The sequence below is a fragment of the Semicossyphus pulcher genome, unplaced genomic scaffold (genome assembly GCF_022749685.1).
Source record: "Semicossyphus pulcher isolate SPU_LCO1_2020_fin unplaced genomic scaffold, fSemPul1.0.p SCAF_2, whole genome shotgun sequence".
Lineage (NCBI taxonomy): Eukaryota > Metazoa > Chordata > Actinopteri > Labriformes > Labridae > Semicossyphus > Semicossyphus pulcher.
In genome coordinates this window covers 30,012,571-30,036,562 of record NW_027211693.1, presented here as the reverse complement: position 1 = coordinate 30,036,562, position 23,992 = coordinate 30,012,571, and the positions used below count along the sequence as shown (strand labels likewise).

The window sequence follows — 23,992 nt, the reverse complement described above, 5'->3', positions numbered from 1 at the left end:
TAAATATCCCTACTATGATCCCTGATGTTTCTGGTTTGAAGTCCAACTGGAGTAGAGACGATAAAGGTGGAGCCTACAAGACGGAGTGTTAGTAGTGGGTGTTACAGCAGCTCTGTTTGTTCCACCCAAAGCTCAGGTTTTGCAGAGTTTAACTCATTTACTGCCAGTTAAATAATTTTCTCTGGGCTATCTTGTTAAAGTACATCATGTGTTAGAGATTGTTTTCATCACATCCAGACGGCAACTGATTTTATTTCATTTCATTTCATTTATAGGAAAATAAAAATATGAACTCATGTTACAACTTAGAAACTGGTAATTACTGTTTCTCTGAACACATCATGATAAAGCTGCACACAGTGACCATTGTGACCCTCCCAATGTTGGTGCATTCAGGAATGCACGGACATCCCAGATTTAAGTCAGGTCTGTCAGAATTAAAGTTTCTCTGTTCTACATTTGACTTTCTGCAACATGACATGTCACATGTGCAAATCATGGACTGTATATAAAGATAGCCGACACGTCAACTCCCCAAACAGATCTTGTCATGTCTTTACAATTATTAAAGTTCTATAAATTCATCACACACAAGCTGTCTACATGCTGTTTAAAAAGCCCCCAAAGCAAACTGTTCATAATGACATGTTCAAATGTCATTTTTTACACTCGGAGCAGAAGAAATAAAAACTCCATTCACCTTCATTGATTTGAGAAGACGACAGATTTGTGAAAACCTCGGCACATGAAACAAAGTATCTGAGAACCTGATTACAAAAGAGAGAGAGAGAAAATACACGTCTGTCATCTGAACTGAGCCAAGTTTCATCTGTTTATCATGTAAGCTGTAAAAATGTGACTTTATGTAAAGATAAGAACAACATGTGAGCAGTTCATCACCTGACTCCATCATCATCATCGTCTCTGCCTTCACTGTCCCACTGTTACAGAGACCTTCACTGGTGAGATCTTCAGAGGAGGTGAATCTGCAGTCAAAATGTATGGAAACAGCTTGTCAGTGAAAGTGTGTGTGAAGGTGTGTATGTGTGTGTTAGTGTCAGGATCAGAGAATGACAGCTTTCCTCTGTCCCAGTCCAGATGCACTCTGATCCTCTGAGGCCGTCCTCTCATTGACAGAGCAATGTCTTCACGTGACGGGGTGAATGCTGTGTATTCAGCATCATAACACACTATTCTCCATAATCCAGAGTCAATGTTTCTTTTCCTGTCTGCAGACTCCTCACACACAGACACTTCCCAGTACGTGTTCTGTCCAACCTCGACGTCCCAGCTGCGAGTCCCTGAGTTGAAGCCCTCAGAGCCCAGGACAGAGCAGGAATAACGAATCCTCTCTGGATTATCAGGAAGCTGCTGTCTCCCTCCTCGTCTCACACTGGTCAGATCTTCAGACAGGATGAGGCATGAACCAGCAGTGTTTGGGTCCAGAATCACAGGAGTGTAGGAGACCATGTCCTTCATCTTGTTCCAGATGTTGAAGCTCAGGTTGCCCAGGTGTTTGGCCACATCTATCAGAGCTCCTGAGGGCAGCTGTGGATCCTCCAGCAGGGGGCGCTGCTGGACTCTTTGCACTGCAGCCTTGTAGTTGAGCAGGAATGAGACGTCTGCAGCTCTCAGCTCCTCCTCTGTGGCTCTGACTGTGTCTGAAAGAGCTGCTATCTCTCTGCTCACAGCCTCCATCTCCTCCTTCATCCTCTGACTCTTCTGCTCCTCTTCCTCCCTCAGTGCAGAGATTCTGGCCTCCTCTTCCTCCTCTAGAAACTGGTGAAGCTTCTTAAACTGCTCCTTTATCTGCCTCTCTGTGTTTGCAGCCTGGGCCTTGATGTGTTTTCCTGTTTCATCACAGTCTTGTTTGACTTCTTTAAAGCGCTCCAGTTTCTCCTCTAAGGGCTTCAGGGATTTCTGGAGTTGTTCCCTGAGATCTTGAGCAGCTTCATCGATGGGTCTGAATGTGTGGTTGGAGTGTTTTTTAGAGTCTCTGCAGAAGACACACACTGGCTGCTGATGATCCAGACAGAAGAGTCTGAGTTTCTCAGAGTGCAGACTGCAGAGAGCCTCAGAGTCTGATGAAGCTCTCTGATCTCCCTGCAGTAAGAAGGCCTCACACAGGTTCTTTAACACCAAGTTACAAGGTGGTAGTGTCTTTGAAGATCTCCTCTTACAGATGGGACACTCCTGGGTGTGTTTCTCCGTCCACCAGCTGTGCAGACAGGCTTTACAGAAGCTGTGGCTACATGACAGGAGGACAGGATATTTGAAGATGTCATGGCAGACAGAACAGCACAGATCCTCCTCTGAACAAGAAGCCATTTTCCTCTGAGTGAAGCTAAACTCACGACAGGCAGACAGCTCACACAGGTCAGACTGCTGAGGCTCCACTCCCTCCTGCACAGAGTTTCTGTAACTTACTTTACTTTGACTCGTGTGTTTTCTAAAGCTCCGTACAGTGTGCAGTCAGTAACTGGTTGAAGTGGCAGTATTCCAGTATTCCCAGTATTCCCTCCTGAAGCTGTCCTCTCTCTGTGGAAGTCGTCTCTTTTATTTCTCACAGTGAAAGTTATCTTCTGTCTGTGTGTGTGTCAGCTTGTGTGTGCGCCTGTTTACTGGTGTGCCTGTGTTGAGTCATAAACAGGGAGGAGCTTTGTCGGCCTGTTTCTGGTTTTAAAGTCACAGTGGAGCAGAGACGATAAAGTTGGAGCCTTAAAGACAGAGTGTTAGTACTGGGTGTTACAGCAGCTCTTCTACCTTTGTTCTTCATGAAATCATCCAAATCTGAGTTGAACTAATTTACCACCAGTTGGATAATTTTGTCTGGACTATTTTCCAAAGTACATCATCATAATATTTGAGATTGTTTTCATCACATCCTGGCAGCAATTACTCCACAATCCACATGATGATGTTTATATCATGTGACTGGTGTGAAACCAGAAAAGCGATGCACAACAGGATGAATAAAAACATCACAGGTTGAAGAAGAAGGATCATTAAAAGCCAACAATAGCAAATATGTCTGCTACATTCTGTACCACACTGTAGTGTTGGTTCACAAACTACTTTAATCCGCTCACCTTGCTTCCCTTGAGTTTACTTCCAACACACCTCTACACCTCTGCTGTTACTGCACACAGCGCCTCATCTGTCCCCGCCTTTCAGTTTGAGCTACTCTTAGGGTATTATGGTACGGATTTAAAAACCCTGTAAATCAGGATGTTACCAGCAGTTCTGGGAGATTTGACACCCCCTCCCAGTACGTAGCCCAGATAGCTGGTATCACATTGGGCTAGGGCACACTTTTTGGGGCAAAACCTCCTTTAGATGCATGGGATGGTCAGACTAGGAGCTGCTGTGGATCACAATATCATCCAAATAAGCAGCTGCAAAGGAGTCTGTGCCATCCAAGACTCTGTCCATCAGCCTCTGGAAGGTTGCCGGTGCCCCCTGCAGGCCAAAGGGTATCTTGGTGAATAGCCAAAGGAACTAAGGGGTTCTGAATGCTGTCAGAGACTTGGCATCTTCAGTAAGTGGCACCTGCCAGTAGCCTTTGCACAAATTAAGGGTGCTGATGTATTTTGCCTGGCCCACTTTCTCAATGAGGTCCTCAAGTCTTGGCATGGGATATACATTATTCTGTCCCTGAGGCGTGTTCCATACGACCGACAGATAGATAACAACAGGATTCAAAGATTGTCAAATACAGATGTAAAGTTGAGGATTTTTACTGAGTTCTCTTTTCTCTTCTTTCCTTCTTTAGAAAACTGAAATAAATACAAATGTACAATGCTTTGGTTACAAACTGTTTTTTCAAACACAACACAAAATGCAACATTCATGACTTAAAAATAGCCATAAATTACATGCTATAACTAGAAGCTACATTTAGCAAATTAAATTATCAACAAGTTTTTCTTTTTTGATCCAAATGTATGAATTCTAAATGTTGCCTTTAAGTGACAGGACAGCTGAAGATAGACAGGAAATGTTTGGAATAGAGAGTGGGGGATGACATGCACCAAATGATCAGCAGACCGAGAGTCGAGCCTGCGATCAGTGCGACGAGGACTATGGCCTCTGTATATGGGGCGCCCGCTCTACCAACTGAGCTAAACCAGCGCCCCATGAATTCTAAATTTTTTATATCCACATTTGCAGAAAACACAGAAATAAAATAACAAAACTTACAAGCAAATGCTCTTTGAAGTCGAGGTGAAATGAAACATGTCATTTTAATCCTTTTAGATCACACCCCTGGTAATATTGTGCATCTATTTGACAATAAAGGCCAAAAAAAAAAATACAGAAAATCAATTTCTTCGTATTCTTGTATCAAAATCCGATCATTTTTTCTTCCGGTAAAACTAAATTTCACATGTGCTTACGTAAGTTAGCACCAAACAATTTCAACCAATCAATCTGCTACATTTAGCCGCAGAGCACCAAGAACGCTCGGTCAGTTAGCTAGCTACTGCGCTGTGGAGAACGTCTGTCTACGCCCACTTCTCAATGATCAAATCAAATCCCTCTAATGATATGTCCCGCCTGCACGTCCTGTTTCACTCGGGAATACTTCACGATACGGAAGCTAGATACTCTCGAAATGTTGTTTCAGCTCGACTTCAAGGCACGTGCATGAAGAAAAGAGGGAGTGGAACCTTCCATCTGATCGCATGGAGATATTTTGCACATTGCACTTTTCCTGGCTGACTTCTAACAGTCACATCATCTACACAAAAACATTGTTTTTACAACAAACTGCCACAAGGTGGTAGAATCGCATGCCATGAAAACACATCAAAGACTGACTGAGCATTTACCTTGCGGAAGTTGATGCAGAAACAGATGCTGCCATCTTTCTTCACCACCAGAACCACAGGATTTTTCCATTCACTGGTGGAGGACTTGATGACTCCAAGGTCAATGATTACCTGAATCTCATCCATCAGTACAGGTACCAACCTTTCAAGGATCTGGTACATCCTCTGATGGGAGTTGAAGTCTTTGGGCCCTATCGTTCACCCAGCGCAAAGCACCAAAGCGTGCAGTGCAAGTGTCATTGCTATCTTCCACCTGGCGCAGTCGTCATTTTCACGCCCAGCGCCCACGTTGTGTAAATAGCAAGTGATCTTGCGCCACCAATAGCACCTGTGGGCGTGCTGGTTTTGATATGAGGTGAGGTCAGGCAAACAGGTGGCGCGTTGCTATCTGGAGGATGCAGAAAGCGACTGCACCTTAGACCAACAAAAACCTGGTCTAAAGTCTAAAGTCTATGGCGCAATCTGTGTTTGCTATTTAGAGGGCGCATTATGGACATACAGCGGAGAGTTTGTGCTTGTCACTCACACAGGGACGCACGCTTCTACTCAGTGTGGAAAAAGCAGTGCGTTTGCAAATAAAGTGAAAACACATTCTTGGGAATGGGACAGACTGCAAGCTTTTCTTCCCCTCGTCTCCTTAAATCATGATACTGCTTTCGGTTTGTTACCGACCTGCTGAGAAGTGCAGGAAGAGGTGGACAAGCTCACCACTGCCTCCCCACACACCTGCTTCACCTCAGGGAGATTCCTACTCCAGCCGCGCACGGGCCAAAAACTACTGAGACCGACACCAAGCTCTCCATACTACGCGCTCAGTGTCCATTATGCACGGACAGAATAGACAAGAAAGAAAAACCCTTACATCCTCCCCCATCTCAAAGTCCAACTTGGTACATTTAAGACTGCTAACACCTGGTGAAGCATGGGGCATTCATGTGCGCGCGTTCATGAGAGAACCATACTCAACCAGGAAGTTGACCTCGAAGAGAACAATGATTATAAATCAACCAAAGTGGATCCTAACATTAGCTTATAAACACATATCAAATAACCACCACCAAGTATTCCACTAAAGGATAAATAAGTATCACTTATAGTGTATTTTCACTTGATTATTGAGGGAGTAAATAACACTCAAAGTCACCAAAATAGCAAAAATCACGTTTTGAATTTTTCACCCGCCATTCTGCTTTTCAATACAATAACAGATCTTACCTCTCACCAATTCATGTTGACATATAAATAAAAAATGTAGAATTACATTAAGCAGAAAGGAGAATTGTAATAAGTCAGACAGAAAGCCTTATGCAATCCTTGCAACATATAAACAAAGATCCATTTTGAATATGAATCTTTGTCATTCACCAGTGATACATTTGAAAGAATGCAGGTTACAGCTATAAAACTCCAAATGTATTTATAAGTTGCATGTTAGTAGTGATCGGTCATGAATTACGAATACTCGATTACTCATTAAATTATAAAAAAACGGAACGGTTCATGCAAATATTATCTCAACTTAAAAATATATTTTATTCCATTGTTTTTATCGGCGCCTGATTGTAATGCATCTGGACTCCATATCATTCAGCACTACACACAAGGGACTGGTAAAGTGAAAACAGAATCAAAGAATGGATAGGACGTGTGGCTGGAGATAACACGAATGCTTTTTGTCGTTACTGTGTGACCCAGATCGCCGGGGGTGAGAGGAGATGTCCATGATGGATGCCAGTTTTGATAGCATCCTCCTCTCACCCTCCTCTATGACCGTCTGAGTTTAATTAATCTGTATTTTATAATGCATTTGGCAATGATAGTAATGCTGTTAGACTTTAAAAGCAGTGTATATGGTTTGACAGAGGTACATTTTGAGTTCTAGTATTGGGCTGGTTTTTATTGGCCATTGGGCTGGTTTTTTCACACAGACCTGGCAACCCTGCTTTAGATTCTCTGCTCCGACTGCATGGAACAATCTGCAGACTGAATCTTGAACTGCAAAACATAGTCCCACTCAATGAGTTTAAAAGAATGGTCAAATGTATTGAGTCCAGGCTGTCTGTGTGTTTAATGTTTTATCTAATCATTTGTAATGTCAGTAAATCTATGTGCTTTTATGTTGATACATTTTAATTGTTGAAACCTTGTTGCTGCTATTCTTGGCCAGGTCTCTGTTGTAAAAGAGATCTTTGATCTCAGTGGGACAAATCTGGTTTAATAAAGGCTAAATAAAACACCTGACAGCTGGAGTGGGACTCTCGACTAACGATGGATTCACACTTTAACACATTAGCCATGTGATTGTGACAGGTTGTGTGTCAGACTAAAGTAAATGATAATTGATTTTATTTCATTCTCCTTTTATTTCAGTTGTTACAGTATTGACTGTTCATAAGATGTGGTTTCATTTTTAGTTATTAAGGTGCACTAGTATTTCTTGTTAAGGCTACACAGCTTGTCATAGCAAAGAAGGAACAAAGATGATGGTGCAGATCCTTGAATGGATGGGTTAACTGCTCAGTGATCCATTGGTCATGCCTTGGGGTTCCAGTAGGGGAGATCGCGCTCCGCTTCCTCACTGTATACAGACGAGCGGAAGCATAAGCTGCGTTTCCCTCATTCTTATCCCACTACTATTTCCCCTCTTTAAGGGTACAACATGATTGCATCTGCTAGCCTGATTTCTCATTTCCATTACAGCACAACGGCAACACAAGCTTTGAAACAAAAGCAACAACTTCAGAGCTTGCCCCAGCACAAATACGTGCAAGATGGAATTCTGTTTATGAAATGTTTGAGCGATGACGAACAGAGATGGGCAATATCTGCCGTCTTGTAAGACAGAGCTTTTACCAAACAATCAGATGCACAGACCCTTGAACTGACTGATGACAGCTGGAGGAGCTCATACCTGCACTTAACTCACTGCAATGTGCTACAACTGCATTGTGTGGAGAATCTGGCGTGTCAATATCCCTGATTTATTTGGTTACAGCCTTTCATTAGTCAAAACACCTCCAAGAAATCCAGGTAGAATCCCCAAAAGTGTCCCAGTTCAAGCGTAACATGCCGGCTCCACTGGAGCGGTGACTTGCACCTGCAGACATCAGGAGCACACAAGGTTGCATACCTGCATCCTTCCCAGACCAGAGACATAAATACCTGAGGTTCACAAGTCAACCTCACTGTGAGGGCAAAGGTGTGTGATCTTCTGTCTAGCAGCCCCGAGGCCGCGGAAGAGATGGTCAGAGTTGAATTAGTGAGACCGTCTCATACATCAGGAACTTCTTTGAGCACTGATTCTTTTGAACAAGTACTCACTGTTAGTAAGGGGATGCCAATTTGGTGCAGCTGTGACAGAAGTCACAGAAGCTACTGCTAACAACAAACATAACAGAGAGACCATCTGTCGTAACCGAGTCTTTTGCCCCTTTGAAGATGACCTGGCCTACATTTTGTACAAGAGATATCATCGTGCTGGGCTCCTGCTGTGGACCCTACTCGTGCAAGTGCTGTGCCGTGATATGAGCATTCTCTAGCCTACTAGCCGGCTATCATCTCTAACATATCCCTTCACCTACTCTGATACTGTTCAAAGTTTATTTTATTCCCCAAAAAACCCTGTAAACCAATGTCTCCATTTACCTCTCTGCCTGGTCCCAACATTCTGTAGTCCAGAAGATTGACCCGACATCAGAAATCACATACAAACATGCAAAATTGTTCAGCGGCAAATGGAGCGTTCTTCCCAGCTAGCCTGTCTTGAACAGCTGGGCGCTTGCATGTATTTCAGTGCATCATGTTATGGAAGCCTTCGGGGCATATTTGTCCCTTTTTCTCTGCTTCGTGGCAAAAAGCACCTAGTTCACGAACGCCAGCACGAACAGCAGGCGGTGAGAGCTGCGTGAAGTATTATGTTGGCTGTTAGGCTCAGCGTTTTACAGTACAACTTCCTCCACAGCTGAGGCCACTTTAAAATATTCTTAATTGTATTGATTGCAGAGAACACCAGCTTTGACTGACAGCGGCTTTTTCCAGGGGTGAACTGCTCGTTTAAGGTTGAGGTTTACAGTCGGATACGTAAGCATTTATTTAATACATGAATCAAAATATAGTGCCCATGTGAGGAAAAGAAACAACCATGATATCTTATTATGATTAACCAATGTGGAAAAGTACATCCTTAAATACTAATGGATTAACAGCAGGCTATATAAAAAACGTATAAACCGTATAATGATTCAATTTCATGAACAATTTCTTATCCTACTCCTCCCTATCTGTTCAGCTTATTTCTAATGTCCATTGGTAATAAAGCACATCAAACTTTAAGTATGAATCTTAATACTTTCTTGAAACCATGCATGTTTTAAGTTATGATTTACCACCAGTGGCGCATCACCGGCCCTGTGGTGGTCGTGGCCCCAAGGAACAGGCCCCCGCTTTGATAGGTGTCCTTTATTTTTCTGCATGGAAGGTGGCAACCCTAACTATAGCCCCGCACCTGGCAGCTCCTCCTGGGCAACGGTAGTGAAAGGCAGGGGGAGGCTTTCCCTTCCTCTCTTTGATCTGAATAGAGAAGATGACTGTCTTCATCTTTTCAACCATTTTTCTCTTGTTGATCAGGCCACCGATGACCTAATTTCCCTTCTCTTTCACGCTATCAAAGACAACCGTATCAAAGTGTAGCAGGGTGACATGTCTCATCCATGCTTAGTGTGAGTCTGTGTTGCTCTTGCTTTCTATTGTGTCCTCATCACCTCATGAGGGCACTCTATAAATAGGGAAGCAGTGTTGCTCTTGTCTCCCTCTTACTCTTTGGCGCGCAGGCCCGCCCATTTCCTGGTTGCCCTTCCCCCCACTGCTACCGGTGCAGGTATGTCAGCAGTGGCTTCATTGTTTCTGTGCAAAATGACCCTAACAATATGTTGCTTTATTAAGCGCTTTAGTAACGCGTGTGTGTTTGTAGATGCTTGCGGTGTGGATCTCCTGCAACAGTCCTCTCCCTCAGGTGTCTGGGGCAACAAACGGATCGCTATAAGCTTCATGCAGTTTGTTGATCCATTTCGCTCTAGTTGTCAGCATTAATATAGTTTCTTTATATTAATTTACTCTCTTGTGTGTGACAGGGACTCGCTGTTTAGCGCTGCTTCACATTGTTATTGGCTATGCCTCTGCCTGCTTGTCCTGCTACTGCTGCCATGTTTATTTAATGTGTGGATAAGTGGACTGTGGGGTTAAATTCCTCCTTGTGTGGATTTTGGATTATGTTTAACTTCCCCACGTGGGCGAATTAATTTGGTATTTTGATTTGTTTATCTCTTTCGATAAACACAATTTTCTTTTGGTTTATTGTTCTTCTGATATTATTTTGTTCTGTGTTTCCTTAATTTTTTTTACATTTGATCCGGTAGTATTTTCTATTTCTTCTCATTGTTATTTTTGGTACTGTTTGGTATAATTTTGTTCAGTATATGTCTGCTTACTACTTGTTTCTGGCAGCATATATGATTCTGTGTGTTACCTTGATTTGTAAATTAGTGGCTGCCAACCTTAAGTTTTGTATATTCTGCGTTTGATTGCGCATTGGTTCTGTTCTTTTGAGTGTAACCCTACGAATCTTGTTTCCCTTTGTCCCTTTACAGTTGCTGAGAGTCAGAGGTGGTGGTCGTGGTGTCCCTGGTGATGGTTTCCCCTTCTTGTGTGCTGTGCAACCCCTGGTCTTTGATGTTTCATCACTGTGTGAGTGTGTGTGACTGTCACGTGGGATTGGGGGTGATTTCCTGGGATCCCTCTCACCCCTCGTTGACCCATTTTCATCACCGGTAAGCCTCAGCACTGATCAGGTCCCTGTGTGAATGATATTTTCACTCCACTCCCTCCTGCACAGAGTTTCTGTAACTTACTTTACTTTGACTCGTGTGTTTTCTAAAGCTCCGTACAGTGTGCAGTCAGTAACTGGTTGAAGTGGCAGTATTCCAGTATTCCCAGTATTCCCTCCTGAAGCTGTCCTCTCTCTGTGGAAGTCGTCTCTTTTATTTCTCACAGTGAAAGTTATCTTCTGTCTGCGTGTGTCAGTGTGTGTGTGCGCCTGTTTCCTGGTGTGTCTGTGTTGAGTCATAAACAGGGAGGAGCTTTGTCGGCCTGTTTCTGGTTTTAAAGTCCAACTGGAGCAGAGACGATAAAGTTGGAGCCTTAAAGACAGAGTGTTAGTACTGGGTGTTACAGCAGCTCTGTTTTCTACCTTTGTTTACATGGAGGAATGTTGGTTCTTCAACATGAAATCACCCAAAGCTCAGGTTTTTCTCAGGTTTACTGCCAGTTAGATAATTTTCTCTGGACTATTTTCTAAAGTACATCATGTGTTAGAGATTGTTTTCATCACATCCAGACAGCAACTGATTTTATTTCATTTCATTTACAGGAAAAATTAAAATAAGAACTCCTGTTACAAGTTAGAAACTGGTAATTACTGTTGATATGACTTGAATACAGCATGGCACAGCTGCGCACAGTGACTGTTGTGACCCTCCCAATGTTGGTGCATTCAGGGACGCATGGACATCCAAGATTTAAGTCAAGTCTGTCAGAATTAAAGTTTCTCTGTTCTACATTTGACTTTCTGCAACATGACATGTCACATGTGCAAATCATGGACTGTATATAAAGATGGCCGACACGTCAACTCCCCAAAAGTGAGCAACATATCTTGTCATGTCGTGACAACTATTAAAGTTTTCATGATAACCAAAGTATGATATCAGTGACCCCTCATCTCTCCTCAAACAGTCGGACCACATTTTACACTTTGCAACACTTTGTTTGAGAACAAGATACCTGAAAAACTACAGGACAGATTACTTTGAATCCTTGGTGGATGTTTATAGTCCCCAGAATCTGAATCATACTGGTTGAAACATCTGTTTGTACACATGACACAACAAAACAATAAAACTACATTTCCCAAACACACTCCTGTCTTCTGTTTATTTGACTGACACCATGGCCTCTCCTGTAAAGTGTTAACTAATGACACCACACACACACCAACATGATCACTGCCTTTATTACACGTCATCACTGTGACTTGAATTATTCCAGAGTTGTTGTGATTTCTTCACACAGCAAACAATCAGTTCTATAAATTCATCACACACAAGCTGTCTACATGCTGTTTAAAAAGCCCCCAAAGCAAACTGTTCATAATGACATGTTCAAATGTCATTTTTTACACTCGGAGCAGAAGAAATAAAAACTCCATTCACCTTCATTGATTTGAGAAGACGACAGATTTGTGAAAACCTCGGCACATGAAACAAAGTATCTGAGAACCTGATTACAAAAGAGAGAGAGAGAAAATACACGTCTGTCATCTGAACTGAGCCAAGTTTCATCTGTTTATCATGTAAGCTGTAAAAATGTGACTTTATGTAAAGATAAGAACAACATGTGAGCAGTTCATCACCTGACTCCATCATCATCATCGTCTCTGCCTTTACTGTCCCACTGTTACAGAGACCTTCACTGGTGAGATCTTCAGAGGAGGCAAATCATTAGTATAAATGTATGGAAACAGCTTGTCAGTGAAAGTGTGTGTGAAGGTGTGTATGTGTGTGTTAGTGTCAGGATCAGAGAATGACAGCTTTCCTCTGTCCCAGTCCAGATGCACTCTGATCCTCTGAGGCCGTCCTCTCACTGACAGAGCAATGTGTTCATCTGACGGGGTGCATGCTCTGTATTCATCATCATAAAACTCTATTCTCCATAATCCAGAGTTAATGTTTCCCTTCCTGTCTGCAGACTCCTCACACACAGACACTTCCCAGCACATGTTCTGTCCAACCTCGACGTCCCAGCTGTGAGTCCCTGAGTTGAAGCCCTCAGAGCCCAGGACAGAGGAGTGATTAAAATAATAATCAATCCTCTCTGGATTATCAGGAAGCTGCTGCTCCTCTCCTTCTCTCACACTGGTCAGATCTTCAGACAGGATGAAGTATGAACCAGCAGTGTTTGGGTCCAGAATCACAGGAGTGTAGGAGACCATGTCCTTCATCTTGTTCCAGATGTTGAAGCTCAGGTTGCCCAGGTGTTTGGCCACATCTATCAGAGCTCCTGAGGGCAGCTGTGGATCCTCCAGCAGGGGGCGCTGCTGGACTCTTTGCACTGCAGCCTTGTAGTTGAGCAGGAATGAGACGTCTGCAGCTCTCAGCTCCTCCTCTGTGGCTCTGACTGTGTCTGAAAGAGCTGCTATCTCTCTGCTCACAGCCTCCATCTCCTCCTTCATCCTCTGACTCTTCTGCTCCTCTTCCTCCCTCAGTGCAGAGATTCTGGCCTCCTCTTCCTCCTCTAGAAACTGGTGAAGCTTCTTAAACTGCTCCTTTATCTGCCTCTCTGTGTTTGCAGCCTGGGCCTTGATGTGTTTTCCTGTTTCATCACGGTCTTGTTTGACTTTTTTAAAGCGCTCCAGTTTCTCCTCTAAGGGCTTCAGGGATTTCTGGAGTTGTTCCCTGAGATCTTGAGCAGCTTCATCGATGGGTCTGAATGTGTGGTTGGAGTGTGTTTTAGAGTCTCTGCAGACGAGACACGCTGGCTGCTGATGATCCAGACAGAAGAGTCTGAGTTTCTCAGAGTGCAGACTGCAGAGAGCCTCAGAGTCTGATGAAGCTCTCTGATCTCTCTGCAGTAAGAAGGCCTCACACAGGTTCTTTAACACCAAGTTACAAGGTGGTTCTAACTTTGAAGATCTCCTCTTACACATGGGACACTCCTGGGTGTGTTTCTCCGTCCACCAGCTCTGCAGACAGGCTTTACAGAAGCTGTGGCTACATGACAGGACGACAGGATGTTTGAAGATGTCATGGCAGACAGAACAGCACAGATCCTCCTCTGAACAAGAAGCCATTTTCCTCTGAGTGAAGCTAAACTCACGACAGGCAGACAGCTCACACAGGTCAGACTGCTGAGGCTCCACTCCCTCCTGCACAGAGTTTCTGTAACTTACTTCACTTTGACTCGTGTGTTTTCTAAAGCTCCGTACAGTGTGCAGTCAGTAACTGGTTGAAGTGGCAGTATTCCAGTATTCCCAGTATTCCCTCCTGAAGCTGTCCTCTCTCTGTGGAAGTCATCACTTTTATTTCTCACAGTGAAAGTTATCTTCTGTCTGCGTGTGTGTCAGTGTGTGTGTGCGCCTGTTTCCTGGTGTGTCTGTGTTGAGTCATAAACAGGGAGGAGCTTTGTCGGCCTGTTTCTGGTTTTAAAGTCACAGTGGAGCAGAGACGATAAAGTTGGAGCCTTAAAGACAGAGTGTTAGTACTGGGTGTTACAGCAGCTCTTCTCCCTTTGTTCTTCATGAAATCATCCAAAACTGAGTTGAACTAATTTACCACCAGTTTGATAATTTTCTCTGGACTATTTTCCAAAGTACATCATCATCATATTTAAGATTGTTTTCATCACATCCTGGCAGCAATTACTCCACAATCCACATGATGATGTTTATATCATGTGACTGGTGTGAAACCAGAAAAGCGATGCACAACAGGATTAATAAAAACATCACAGGTTGAAGAAGAAGGATCATTAAAAGCCAACAATAGCAAATATGTCTGCTACATTCTGTACCACACTGTAGTGTTGGTTCACAAACTACTTTAATCCGCTCACCTTGCTTCCCTTGAGTTTACTTCCAACACACCTCTACACCTCTGCTGTTACTGCACACAGCGCCTCATCTGTCCCCGCCTTTCAGTTTGAGCTACTCTTAGGGTATAAGGGTACGGATTTAAAAAACCCTGTAAATCAGGATGTTACCAGCAGTTCTGGGAGATTTGACACCCCCTCCCAGTACGTAGCCCAGATAGCTGGTATCACGTTGGGCTAGGGCACACTTTTTGGGGCAAAACCTCCTTTAGATGCATGGGATGGTCAGACTAGGAGCTGCTGTGGATCACAATATCATCCAAATAAGCAGCTGCAAAGGAGTCTGTGCCATCCAAGACTCTGTCCATCAGCCTCTGCAAGGTTGCCGGTGCCCCTGCAGGCCAAAGGGCATCTTGGTGAATAGCCAAAGGCCTTAAGGGGTTCTAAATGCTGTCAGAGACTTGGCATCTTCAGTAAGTGGCACCTGCCAGTAGCCTTTGCACAAATTAAGGGTGCTGATGTATTTTGCCTGGCCCACTTTCTCAATGAGGTCCTCAAGTCTTGGCATGGGATATACATTATTCTGTCCCTGAGGCGTGTTCCATACGACCGACAGATAGATAACAACAGGATTCAAAGATTGTCAAATACAGATGTAAAGTTGAGGATTTTTACTGAGTTCTCTTTTCTCTTCTTTCCTTCTTTAGAAAACTGAAATAAATACAAATGTACAATGCTTTGGTTACAAACTGTTTTTTCAAACACAACACAAAATGCAATATTCATGACTTAAAAATAGCCATAAATTACATGCTATGACTAGAAGCTACATTTAGCAAATTAAATTATCCACAAGCTTTTCTTTTTTGATCCAAATGTATGAATTCTAAATGTTGCCTTTAAGTGACAGGACAGCTGAAGATAGACAGGAAATGTTTGGAATAGAGAGTGGGGGATGACATGCACCAAATGATCGGCAGACCGAGAGTCGAGCCTGCGATCAGTGCGACGAGGACTATGGGGCGCCCGCTCTACCAACTGAGCTAAACCAGCGCCCCATGAATTCTAATTTTTTTTTATCCACATTTGCAGAAAACACTGAAATAAAATAACAAAACTTACAAGCAAATGCTCTTTGAAGTCGAGGTGAAATGACAAATGTCATTTTAATCCTTTTAGATCACACCCCTGGTAATATTGTGCATCTATTTGACAATAAAGGCCAAAAAAAATACAGAAATCCATTTCTTCGTATTCTTATATCAAAGTCCGATAATTTTTTCTTCCGGTAAAACTAAATTTCACGCGTGCTTACGTAAGTTAGCACCAAACAATTTCAACCAATCGATCTGCAACATTTAGCCGCAGAGCACCAAGAACGCTCGGTCAGTTAGCTAGCTACTGCGCTGTGGAGAACGTCTGTCTACGCCCACTTCTCAATGATCAAATCAAATCCCTCTAATGATATGTCCCGCCTGCACGTCCTGTTTCACTCGGAAATACGTCATGATACGGAAGCTAGATACTCTCGAAATGTTGTTTCAGCTCGACTTCAAGGCACGTCACTGAAGAAAAGAGGGAGTGGAACCTTCCATCTGATCGCATGGAGATATTTTGCACATTGCACTTTTCCTGGCTGACTTCTAACAGTCACATCATCTACACAAAAACATTGTTTTTACAACAAACTGCTGTAGAATCGCACGCCATGAAAACACATCAAAGACTGACTGAGCATTTACCTTGCGGAAGTTGATGCAGAAACAGATGCTGCCATCTTTCTTCACCACCAGAACCACAGGATTTTTCCATTCACTGGTGGAGGGCTTGATGACTCCAAGGTCAATCATTACCTGAATCTCATCCATCAGTACAGGTACCAACCTTTCAAGGATCTGGTACATCCTCTGATGGGAGTTGAAGTCTTTGGGCCCTATCGTTCACCCAGCGCAAAGCACCAAAGCGTGCAGTGCAAGTGTCATTGCTATCTTCCACCTGGCGCAGTCGTCATTTTCACGCCCAGCGCCCATGTTGTGTAAATAGCAAGTGATCTTGCGCCACCAATAGCACCTGTGGGCGTGCTGGTTTTGATATGAAGTGTGGTCAGGCAAACAGTTGGCGCGTTGCCATCTGGAGGACGCAGAAAGCGACTGCACCTTAGACCAACAAAAACCTGGTCTAAAGTCTAAAGTCTATGGCGCAATCTGTGTTTGCTATTTAGAGGGAGCATTATGGACATACAGCAGAGAGTTCACAACACGAGTTTGTGCTTGTCACTCACACAGGGACGCACGCTTCTACTCAGTGTGGAAAAAGCAGTGCGTTTGCAAATAAAGTGAAAACACATTCTTGGGAATGGGACAGACTGCAAGCTTTTGTTTCCCTCGTCTCCTTAAATCATGATACTGCTTTCGGTTTGTTACCGACCTGCTGAGAAGTGCGGGAAGACGTGGACAAGCTCACCGCTGCCTCCACACACACCTGCTTCACCTCAGGGAGATTCCTACTCCAGCCGCTCACGGGCCAAAAACTACTGAGACCGACACCAAGCTCTCCATACTGCGCGCTCAGTGTCCATTATGCACGGACAGAATAGACAAGAAAGAAAAACCCTTACATCCTCCCCCATCTCAAAGTCCAACTTGGTACATTTAAGATTGCTAACACCTGGTGAAGCATGGGGCATTCATGTGCACGCGTTCATGAGAGAACCATACTCAACCAGGAAGTTGACCTCGAAGAGAACAATGATTATAAATCAACCAAAGTGGATCCTGACATTAGCTTATAAACACATATCAAATAACCACCACCGAGTATTCCACTAAAGGATAAATAAGTATCACTTATAGTGTATTTTCACTTGATTATTGAGGGAGTAAATAACACTCAAAGTCACCAAAATAGCAAAAATCACGTTTTGAATTTTTCACCCGCCATTCTGCTTTTCAATACAATAACAGATCTTACCTCTCACCAATTCATGTTGACATATAAATAAAAAATGTAAAATTACATTAAGCAGAAAGGAGAATTGTAATAAGTCAGACAGAAAGCCTTATGCAATCCTTGCAACATATAAACAAAGATCCATTTTGAATATGAATCTTTGTCATTCACCACTGATACATTTGAAAGAATGCAGGTTACAGCTATAAAACTCTAAATGTATTTATAAGTTGCATGTTAGTAGTGATCGGTCATGAATTACGAATACTCGATTACTCATTAAATTATAAAAAAACGGAACGGTTCATGCAAATATTATCTCAACTTAAAAATATATTTTATTCCATTGTTTGTATCGGTGCCTGATTGTAATGCAGCTTTCAGATGCACTACTACCACACGGTGGCAGTAGTGCATCTGGACTCCATATCATTCAGCACTACACACAAGGGACTGGTAAAGTGAAAACAGAATCAAAGAATGGATAGGACGTGTGGCTGGAGATGACACGAAAGCTTTTTGTCGTTACTGTGTGACCAGATCGCCGGGGGTGAGAGGAGTTGTCCATGATGGATGCCAGTTTTGATGGCATCCTCCTCTCACCCACCTCTGTGACCGTCTGAGTTTAATTAATTTGTATTTTATAATGCATTTGGCAATGATAGCAATGCTGTTACACTTTAAAAGCAGTGTATATGGTTTGACAGATGTACATTTTGAGTTCTAGTATTGGGCTGGTTTTGATTGGCCATTGGGCTGTTTTTTTCACACAGACCTGGCAACCCTGCTTTAGATTCTCTGCTCTGACTGCATGGAACAATCTGCAGACTGAATCTTGAACTGCAAAACATAGTCCGACTAAATGAGTTTAAAAGAATGGTCAAATGTATTGAGTCCAGGCTGTCTGTGTGTTTAATGTGTTATCTAATCATTTGTAATGTCAGTAAATCTATGTGCTTTTATGTTGATACGTTTTAATTGTTGAAACCTTGTTGCTGCTATTCTTGGCCAGGTCTCTGTTGTAAAAGAGATCTTTGATCTCAGTGGGACAAATCTGGTTTAATAAAGGCTAAATAAAACACCTGACAGCTGGAGTGGGACTCTCGACTAACGATGGATTCACACTTTAACACATTAGCCATGTGATTGTGACAGGTTGTATGTGTCAGACTAAAGTAAATGATAATTGATTTAATTTCATTCTCCTTTTATTTCAGTTGTTACAGTATTGACTGTTCATAAGATGTGGTTTCATTTTTAGTTATTACGGTGCACTAGTATTTCTTGTTAAGGCTACACAGCTAGTAATAGCAAGGAAGGAACAAAGATGATGGTGCAGATCCTTGAATGGATGGGTTAACTGCTCTGTGATCCATTGGTAATGCCTTGGGGTTCCAGTAGGGGAGATCGCGCTCCGCTTCCTCACTGTATACAGACGAGCGGAAGCATAAGCTGCGTTTCCCTCATTCTTATCCCACTACTATTTCCCCTCTTTAAGGGTACAACATGATTGCATCTGCTAGTCCCCTAATTTCTCATTTCCATTACAGCACAACGGCAACACAAGCTTTGAAACAAAAGCAACAACTTCAGAGCTTGCCCCAGCACAAATACGTGCAAGATGGAATTCTATTTATGAAATGTTTGAGCGATGACGAACAGAGATGGGCAATATCTGCCGTCTTGTAAGACAGAGCTTTTACCAAACCATCAGATGCACAGACCCTTGAATTGACTGATGACAGCTGGAGGAGCTCATACCTACACTTAACTCACTGCAATGTGCTACAACTGCATTGTGTGGAGAATCCATGTAGAATCCCCAAAAGTGTCCCAGTTCAAGCGTAACATGCCGGCTTCACTGGAGCGGTGACTTGCACCTGCAGACATCAGGAGCACACAAGGTTACTTACCTGCATCCTTCCTAAAAAGACATAAATACCTGAGGTTCACAAGTCAAACTCACTGTGCAGGCAAAGGTGTGTGATCTACTGTCTAGCAGCCCCGAGGCCGCGGAAGAGATGGTCAGAGTTGAATTAGTGAGACCGTCTCATACATCAGGAACTTCTTTGAGCACTGATTCTTTTGAACAAGTACTTACTGTTAGTAAGGGGATGCCAATTTGGTGCAGCTGTGACAGAAGGAGCTCCCCAGGCTCCAAAGGCGACTACTAGCAGAAGCTACTGCTAACAACAAACTTACCAGAGAGGCCATCTATCGTAACTGGGCCTGTGTCGGTAAGTCTTTTGCTCCTTTGAAGATGACCTGGCCTACATTTTGTACAAGAGATATCATCGTGCTGGGTTCCTGCTGTGGACCCTACTCGTGTAAGTGCTGTGCCGTGATATGACCATTCTCTAGCCTACTAGCCGGCTATCATCTCTAACATATCCCTTCACCTACTCTGATACTGTTCAAAGTTTATTTTATTCCCCAAAAAACCCTGTAAACCAATGTCTCCATTTACCTCTCTGCCTGGTCCCAACATTCTGTAGTGCAGAAGATTGACCCGCATCAGAAATCACAGAGATACAAACATACAAAATTGTTCAGCGGCAAATGGAGCGTTCTTCCCAGCTAGCCTGTCTTGAACAGCTGGGCGCTTGCATGTATTTCGGTGCCCTACGAATCTTGTTTCCCTTTGTCCCTTTTCAGTTGCTGAGAGCCAGAGGTGGTGGTCGTGGTGTCCCTGGTGATGGTTTCCCCTTCTTGTGTGCTGTGCAACCCCTGGTCTTTGATGTTTCATCACTGTGTGAGTGTGTGTGACTGTCACGTGGGATTGGGGGTGATTTCCTAGGATCCCTCTCACCCCTCGTTGACCCATTTTCATCCCCGGTAAGCCTCAGCACTGATCAGGTCCCTGTGTGAATGATATTTTCACTCCACTCCCTCCTGCACAGAGTTTCTGTAACTTACTTCACTTTGACTCGTGTGTTTTCTAAAGCTCCGTACGGTGTGCAGTCAGTAACTGGTTGAAGTGGCAGTATTCCAGTATTCCCAGTATTCCCTCCTGAAGCTGTCCTCTCTCTGTGGAAGTCGTCTCTTTTATTTCTCACAGTGAAAGTTATCTTCTGTCTGCGTGTGTGTCAGTGTGTGTGTGCGCCTGTTTCCTGGTGTGTCTGTGTTGAGTCATAAACAGGGAGGAGCTTTGTCGGCCTGTTTCTGGTTTTAAAGTCACAGTGGAGCAGAGACGATAAAGTTGGAGCCTTAAAGACAGAGTGTTAGTACTGGGTGTTACAGCAGCTCTGTTTTCTACCTTTGTTTACATGGAGGAATGTTGGTTCTTCAACACAGACATGAAATCACCCAAAGCTCAGGTTTTGCAGACTTTAACTCATTTACTGCCAGTTAGATAATTTTCTCTGGACTATTTTCTAAAGTACATCATGTGTTAGAGATTGTTTTCATCACATCCAAGCAGCAACTGATTTTATTTCATTTCATTTACAGGAAAAATTAAAATAAGAACTCCTGTTACAAGTTAGAAACTGGTAATTACTGTAACTGTGATATGACTTGAATACAGCACGGCACAGCTGCGCACAGTGACTGTTGTGACCCTCCCAATGTTGGTGCATTCAGGGATGCATGGACATCCCAGATTTAAGTCAGGTCTGTCAGAATTAAAGTTTCTCTGTTCTACATTTGACTTTCTGCAACATGACATGTCACATGTGCAAATCATGGACTGTATATGAAGATGGCCGACACGTCAACTCCCCAAAAGTGAGCAACATATCTTGTCATGTCGTGACAACTATTAAAGTTTTCATGATAACCAAACTATGATATCAGTGACCCCTCATCTCTCCTCAAACAGTCGGACCACATTTTACACTTTGCAACACTTTGTTTGAGAACAAGATACCTGAAAAACTACAGGACAGATTACTTTGAATCCTTGGTGGATGTTTATTGTCCCCAGAATCTGAATCATACTGGTTGAAACATTTGTTTGTACACATGACACAACAAAACAATAAAACTACATTTCCCAAACACACTCCTGTCTTCTGTTTATTTACTCTCCTGTAAAGTGTTAACTAATGACACCACACACACACCAACATGATCACTGCCTTTATTACACGTCATCACTGTGACTTGAATTATTCCAGAGTTGTTGTGATTTCTTCACACAGCAAACAATCAGTTCTATAAATTCATCACACACAAGCTGTCTACATGCTGTTTAAAAAGCCCCCAAAGCAAACTGTTCATAATGACATGTTCAAATGTCATTTTTTACACTCGGAGCAGAAGAAATAAAAACTCCATTCACCTTCATTGATTTGAGAAGACGACAGATTTGTGAAAACCTCGGCACATGAAACAAAGTATCTGAGAACCTGATTACAAAAGAGAGAGAGAGAAAATACACGTCTGTCATCTGAACTGAGCCAAGTTTCATCTGTTTATCATGTAAGCTGTAAAAATGTGACTTTATGTAAAGATAAGAACAACATGTGAGCAGTTCATCACCTGACTCCATCATCATCATCGTCTCTGACTTTTCTGTCCCACTGTTACAGAGACCTTCACTGGTGAGATCTTCAGAGGACGTGAATCATAAATACAAATGTATGGAAACAGCTTGTCAGTGAAAGTGTGTGTGAAGGTGTGTATGTGTGTGTTAGTGTCAGGATCAGAGAATGACAGCTTTCCTCTGTCCCAGTCCAGATGCACTCTGATCCTCTGAGGCCGTCCTCTCACTGACAGAGCAATGCGTTCACCTGACGGGGTGAATGCTCCGTATTTATCACTATAAAACTCTATTCTCCATAATCCAGAGTCAATGTCTCTCTTCCTGTCTGTAGACTCCTCACACACAGCCACGTCCCAGCACGTGTTCTGTCCAACCTCGACGTCCCAGCTGTGAGTCCCTGAGTTGAAGCCCTCAGAGCCCAGGACAGAGCAGTGATTAAAATCATAATGAATCCTCTCTGGATTATCAGGAAGCTGCTGTCTCTCTCCTCGTCTCACACTGGTCAGATCTTCAGACAGGATGAGTTCTGAACCAGCAGTGTTTGGGTCCAGAATCACAGGAGTGTAGGAGACCATGTCCTTCATCTTGTTCCAGATGTTGAAGCTCAGGTTGCCCAGGTGTTTGGCCACATCTATCAGAGCTCCTGAGGGCAGCTGTGGATCCTCCAGCAGGGGGCGCTGCTGGACTCTTTGCACTGCAGCCTTGTAGTTGAGCAGGAATGAGACGTCTGCAGCTCTCAGCTCCTCCTCTGTGGCTCTGACTGTGTCTGAAAGAGCTGCTATCTCTCTGCTCACAGCCTCCATCTCCTCCTTCATCCTCTGACTCTTCTGCTCCTCTTCCTCCCTCAGTGCAGAGATTCTGGCCTCCTCTTCCTCCTCTAGAAACTGGTGAAGCTTCTTAAACTGCTCCTTTATCTGCCCCTCTGTGTTTGCAGCCTGGGCCTTGATGTGTTTTCCTGTTTCATCACGGTCTTGTTTGACTTTTTTAAAGCGCTCCAGTTTCTCCTCTAAGGGCTTCAGGGATTTCTGGAGTTGTTCCCTGAGATCTTGAGCAGCTTCATCGATGGGTCTGAATGTGTGGTTGGAGTGTTTTTTAGAGTCTCTGCAGACGACACACGCTGGCTGCTGATGATCCAGACAGAAGAGTCTGAGTTTCTCAGAGTGCAGACTGCAGAGAGCCTCAGAGTCTGATGAAGCTCTCTGATCTCTCTGCAGTAAGAAGGCCTCACACAGGTTCTTTAACGCCAAGTTACAAGGTGGTTCATACATTGAAGGTCTCTTACACATGGGACACTCCTGGGCCTGTTTCTCCGTCCACCAGCTCTGCAGACAGGCTTTACAGAAGCTGTGGCTACATGACAGGACGACAGGATGTTTGAAGATGTCATGGCAGACAGAACAGCACAGATCCTCCTCTGAACAAGAAGCCATTTTCCTCTGAGTGAAGCTAAACTCACGACAGGCAGACAGCTCACACAGGTCAGACTGCTGAGGCTCCACTCCCTCCTGCACAGAGTTTCTGTAACTTACTTTCACTTTGACTCGTGTGTTTTCTAAAGCTCCGTACAGTGTGCAGTCAGTAACTGGTTGAAGTGGCAGTATTCCAGTTTTCCCAGTATTCCCTCCTGAAGCTGTCCTCTCTCTGTGGAAGTCGTCTCTTTTATTTCTCACAGTGAAAGTTATCTTCTGTCTGCGTGTGTGTCAGTGTGTGTGTGCGCCTGTTTCCTGGTGTGTCTGTGTTGAGTCATAAACAGGGAGGAGCTTTGTCGGCCTGTTTCTGGTTTTAAAGTCACAGTGGAGCAGAGACGATAAAGTTGGAGCCTTAAAGACAGAGTGTTAGTACTGGGTGTTACAGCAGCTCTGTTTTCTACCTTTGTTTACATGGAGGAAGTTGGTGTTGTTTGAGATTGTTTTCATCACATCCAGGCAGCAACTGATTTCATTTCATTCATTTACAGGAAAAAAAAAAAGAACTCCTGTTACGAGTTGAAGCTGGTAATTACTGTTTCTGTGAAATTACTTGAATGCAGCATGACACAGCTGCATACAGAGACTGTTGAGCCACTAACAAGTGTTGGTGCGTTCAG

General features: G+C 43.4%; 3 protein-coding genes across 4 annotated transcripts; all 3 read right to left on the bottom strand.

Annotated features, from left to right (window-relative positions):
* Positions 1 to 244: 244 nt before the first annotated feature.
* On the bottom strand, positions 245 to 2,589 carry LOC138598137 (zinc-binding protein A33-like). The gene has a single exon (XM_069669837.1). It carries the CDS (start codon positions 2,326 to 2,328, stop codon positions 931 to 933), a length of 1,398 nt encoding a protein of 465 aa, XP_069525938.1. The 5' UTR covers positions 2,329 to 2,589; the 3' UTR covers positions 245 to 930.
* A 9,250-nt stretch (positions 2,590 to 11,839) lies between these two features.
* LOC138598166 (zinc-binding protein A33-like) lies at positions 11,840 to 23,626 on the bottom strand. Its single transcript, XM_069669878.1, has 2 exons — positions 21,394 to 23,626; positions 11,840 to 11,894 (listed from the first exon to the last, which is right to left on the bottom strand). Exon 1 carries the CDS (start codon positions 23,334 to 23,336, stop codon positions 21,918 to 21,920), a length of 1,419 nt encoding a protein of 472 aa, XP_069525979.1. The 5' UTR covers positions 23,337 to 23,626; the 3' UTR covers positions 11,840 to 11,894; positions 21,394 to 21,917.
* Positions 11,846 to 17,029, bottom strand: LOC138598167 (E3 ubiquitin-protein ligase TRIM39-like). Of its 2 annotated transcripts, XM_069669880.1 has the most exons (2): positions 17,003 to 17,029; positions 11,846 to 13,716 (listed from the first exon to the last, which is right to left on the bottom strand). In XM_069669880.1, the coding sequence occupies exons 1-2, from the start codon at positions 17,027 to 17,029 to the stop codon at positions 12,328 to 12,330; spliced, it is 1,416 nt and encodes a 471-aa protein (XP_069525981.1). In that variant the 3' UTR covers positions 11,846 to 12,327. The 2 variants fall into 2 exon arrangements, with proteins under 2 accessions (XP_069525981.1, XP_069525980.1); XM_069669879.1 differs by lacking the exon at positions 17,003 to 17,029 and having other exon boundaries at positions 11,846 to 13,803.
* Positions 23,627 to 23,992: the final 366 nt, after the last annotated feature.